Consider the following 4,230-nt stretch of genomic DNA (forward strand, 5'->3'; position numbering starts at 1 on the left):
CTCGACCGTCAAGCTCCGAAGTAATCTGATTTTGTGGGCACGAAACGAGAGAGCACTGAAAACAGCTGCAGCGCGTTGCCTTGTACTCCCTCCATAAACTAATATAAGAGCATGAGGTTGAAGTTTTTCCTCAAAGCATGACAGCGAACAAGATCATCTTCTGTAATGTGAAATATGGTCGGCATCAGCAGATATAATTACAGGAGACCTACAGTTTCAGGCATTCTAGATGGACAATTACATAAAAAAAATCGCTATACGTAGGAGCATGTTTCTCTGTTCGCCAGACACTTATACGGCGGTGGCCGAGAGTGATGTCTGAACCCTCGGTAGTCAATAATATATCGGTTTACTCGTCTGTCGTTTCAGATAGCGGAATAACAGCATTCACATTGTAGATTAAACCAAACCGAGAATCATAGGCTAAACCTCGTGTCAGAAACCAACCAACAGCAGCCAATCTGAAGAAATTAGGCTTCTGCTTGCTAGCTGATGATGTATTGTGTGTTGTTTTCAGAGCCTTTTGTAATCGATGCCATAACTTTCTCTGCTGGCTGTCGGTACTTAGCTTTCATCGCGTGTTTAACACTGACGTGGATTCATTTTCTCCTAAAAATAAGGCCTGTGCTTGTGGTCATTGTTTACAAGAGATTCCTTCAGACTCCAGACACCAGGCACCAAAATTCAGCAGGTAACCAAAAAGAAAAAAATCAGCAGGTAGCAGCGAGACCTGGAACACGCTCGCGAAGCCGAAGCCGCTCATCCTCCCTCCCCGCTCCCAAGGTGCTGGCACACTCCGCTCCACCTGATGATGCTGCCCACGGCGGTGCAAGCAGAGCACATGGATGAGTGAGACGAGACGAGCGGAGCGGGGACAAGCAGATGCACCTGGAGAGCCGGGCCGGGCCGGGTACAAGGCCCAGTGCAAGCAGCACGCATCTCAGCGCAATGCATCTTGTCTTAGTGGTACGTTTTTTCTTCCTGCCTATATGCTTATAATCCACTTGCAGCAGGCTGCGGATTAGAATAAAAACTGTGAAGCGCGAGACCAAATCTCGCAGCTTATTCTTCTGCTACTACCCAGATAAACTACGAGGAATGAGGCACTTGGAGAGAAGTTCCACCACCGGCCCCCCGCTGTGATGCTGCAATCAATCATTGCGGCATTGTTTACCACCGTTTTATCAGCAGCTGCCCGTTTCCTCGAGAATATTCCCGGCCTCGCTCCACTGTCAGTGGCTGCGAGGCCACGTTCCAAGCTTGATACCAACACTACTCATCTCAAAGATATATATAATTCCCAGATCGGTAAGAATGTTTCGACACCGAGCACCACTAGTTCAGCCAGAGAAGACTATTCGGAGGATTCAGGTCCTGGAATCTCCCAGTTAAAAAATGCAAGTGCTGTTTTTCTAGTGCTCCACTATGCTTGGCCTGGCGTGCAGGGCCCGTTTGGAGGCACGAGGAACAGGGATTCCAAATCGGAGTGGCATCCTGCAAAGGCACCGTAGAAATTTCCACCCTCAGGCATAGCCTATGCGAGTGCAGTGGTGCATTGGTATGCACGCTATCTGAATTTCAACTGGTGCACCCATCAAATTCAGCTACTGGGCTTTACAGGACTCCACTTCTACAACAGCAAGAAAGCAGTAGAAACGTAGTACGCGGTATATATTTCAGCGGCAAAAAAAGTCCCGACCCTACTACCGGAGTCTAGATCGTACTTAAATAATCCGAGCACGGAAGACGAAAACCCTCTTGGACGCAACTGCGAAAACAAACAAGAAGACGAGCAGAACCGACGGGCGGGGAATAAGATGGCGCTGCAGTTTCCAGGTTATGGGCGACCATACATCCAGATTCTGAACAGAAACACAGATCCAGACATCCCAATCGTCTAATATCTAATACTAATCTGGCCCGCACAAGTCACCACACACAGCTCACAAACGCGTGAAAACAAGTTGAGACTCAAAGCAGAGATGGCAAGAACAATGTGGCAATTAACCGGCAACCTCATCAATTCCATTGTAGTATCTCAGATCTTTAGATAATCGCGAGACAATTATTCGCGAGAGATTTCTAAGTAGTTATTACTTACTCGGCACCACCAAGAAGACAAAGAAACAAAGAATCTACTAACGCACGCACGCTCTAATGGCCGCCCTTTAATCCTTGAATTATGTACACTTCATTCGCACTTAATCCGCACCGCACGCGAGAGGGAAGGAGCGAGGAAGGCGCGGACGAAATCGCTGAATCAAGAAGAGGGGATGGATCAGGCCATCTTGGCGGTGAAGCCGGAGGCCATCATGACCTTGAACTCGTCGAAGGAGATGAGCCCGTCGCCGTTCTTGTCGACGCCCTCGATCATGCGCCGGCACTGCTGCACCGTGGCCTTCTCGCCGAGGCCGTGGAGCACGTGCGCCAGCTCGGCGGCCGAGATGTCGCCGCTGCCGTCCGCGTCGAACACCTTGAAGGCCAGCCGCAGGTCCTCCTCGTCGTCGCCGGGCGCGGTGGCGTTCAGCGCCGCGAACTCCTCCAGGCTGATGAAGCCGTCGCCGTCCGCGTCCGCCTCGGCCATCATGCGGGTCAGCTCGTCCTCCGTGGCCGCGTGGCCCAGGCTGTCGAAGAGGGCGGCCAGCTCCGGCCGCGAGATCCGGCCGTCGCCGTTGGCGTCGAACTTGCGGAACACCCGCTCCATCTCCTCCTCCGCCGACCGCGCCGGGGACCCCGCGCCCGACGCAGGCCGGGTGCCCTCCTGCTGCTCGTCCTGCGGCGGCGGCGGCGAGGCGGACCGCGACTTGGAGGAGGAGCGGCGGCGGAACAGGGCCGGCATCTTGATCTTGCCCATCGCCGACGTCGTCGTCTGCTCGGCGGCGCTAGCAACGAGGAAACTCTTCTTGGCTTTGGTTCGCTCGATTCGATTCGATGGCGTGCTCTGCAGTGGTTGCAGGTTCGTTCCAGAGGGAGACGTGGTGTATTTATAAATGGAGGAGGATGAGCCACCATTGGCGAGTCGGAGGCGGAGCCGAGGAAGGAGCGGAGGAAGGTGTGCGACTCTGGCTAGCTGTGCGTGGGCGTGGGCCACGCTGGCAGGTGCGCGTGGTCTCTGACGGTGGGCCCGTCGTGGATAGTGAGAGAAGGGGCCCGGTCCCGCACGCGTCAATTCCATCGCGGATTACCGTATTACGCCAACGGCCACGGCGGACGGGCCAAAGGTAGGTCTCTTTCGCCGCGCCGGCGAGTCACTCCCCTCTTCAACTTAACTCCGGCGAAAGTTTCAAAGACAAATAAAAAACTGAATCCGGCGAGTGTTGGTCCTCGTCTCGACCCATGACCGGCGAGCATGCTCGGTCCATGGTCGATAGTCTGCCACGCTTTCATTTGTGGTTGGATACATAGCCAATAGTTCGCCACGCTTCATTCCTGGCAATCCACATAAATTGGTCAACACAAGTGCGGCAACATTCGAGGAAAAAAATGAGGGTAGTATGTCCATGATATTCCTTAATAAACTATGTTAGTCCCACTAAAAAAACATGTTAGTTGTCTCTTGCATAACACAGTACAATCGCACATGCGCACGCACATACGCTCAACCCTATAAACACACACACGCACACCCTCCCCTTTGAGCGATACCGAAACGACATCAAAGGTAAAGATTGACGAAGTAACTGTAAACGCTTCGTAGCTGACGTATGTCATGGGTCTGTGATGTGGCACGATGCGTCAGATGTGGGTTTTGCGTTTGTTGGTCCTTCCGGTGTTTTCTATGGACGGTGGGGGCTTAATTACTGCCCTTTGTAGCTAGTTTTTGTTTGATTTTCTTAGGTAACCTTGCAATTCTCTTCTTAATGAACACACATATACCATGTTGATTTTGTTTGGTAGGTAAAAAAGATGAGGGACTGCGGCCGACTGGTTTTCGAACTAACATGTTGATTACTTGAGAGAAAAATAAAATAACATTTTGACATACTGTGGAAAAGTTTAGCAACGCGCCGCTAAGAAGTGAACATGTTGTTATGCTCCTTGCTCGGACGTGCTACACATAGCAGATATTATGATATGTTGGAGCATCTACAACCACACATCGCAACATTGGACCCTGTACGTCTAGGGGCGACGCTAGGTTCCCGAGCGAAAGCTTTGCACTTGGCGCCGGCCACAACGGCGCCCGTGGGTGCCGTTCTATTCTTGGAGGCGTAGCCATGGGTTTCGTTC

The 4,230-nt window shown here is 52.0% G+C and overlaps 1 protein-coding gene across 1 annotated transcript; it reads right to left on the reverse strand.

The window, feature by feature from the left end:
* Window positions 1–2,003: 2,003 nt before the first annotated feature.
* On the reverse strand, window positions 2,004–3,017 carry LOC109784145 (probable calcium-binding protein CML10). The gene has a single exon (XM_020342739.4). It carries the CDS (start codon window positions 2,852–2,854, stop codon window positions 2,279–2,281), a length of 576 nt encoding a protein of 191 aa, XP_020198328.1. The 5' UTR covers window positions 2,855–3,017; the 3' UTR covers window positions 2,004–2,278.
* Between the last annotated feature and the right edge of the window lie 1,213 nt (window positions 3,018–4,230).

This window comes from Aegilops tauschii, chromosome 3 (assembly GCF_002575655.3).
Source record: "Aegilops tauschii subsp. strangulata cultivar AL8/78 chromosome 3, Aet v6.0, whole genome shotgun sequence".
NCBI lineage: Eukaryota > Viridiplantae > Streptophyta > Magnoliopsida > Poales > Poaceae > Aegilops > Aegilops tauschii.

Coding starts and splice junctions, on each gene's coding strand:
- LOC109784145 (XM_020342739.4), bottom strand. CDS start 2,854: ATGGGCAAGATCAAGATGCCGGCCCTGTTCCGCCGCCGCTCCTCCTCC.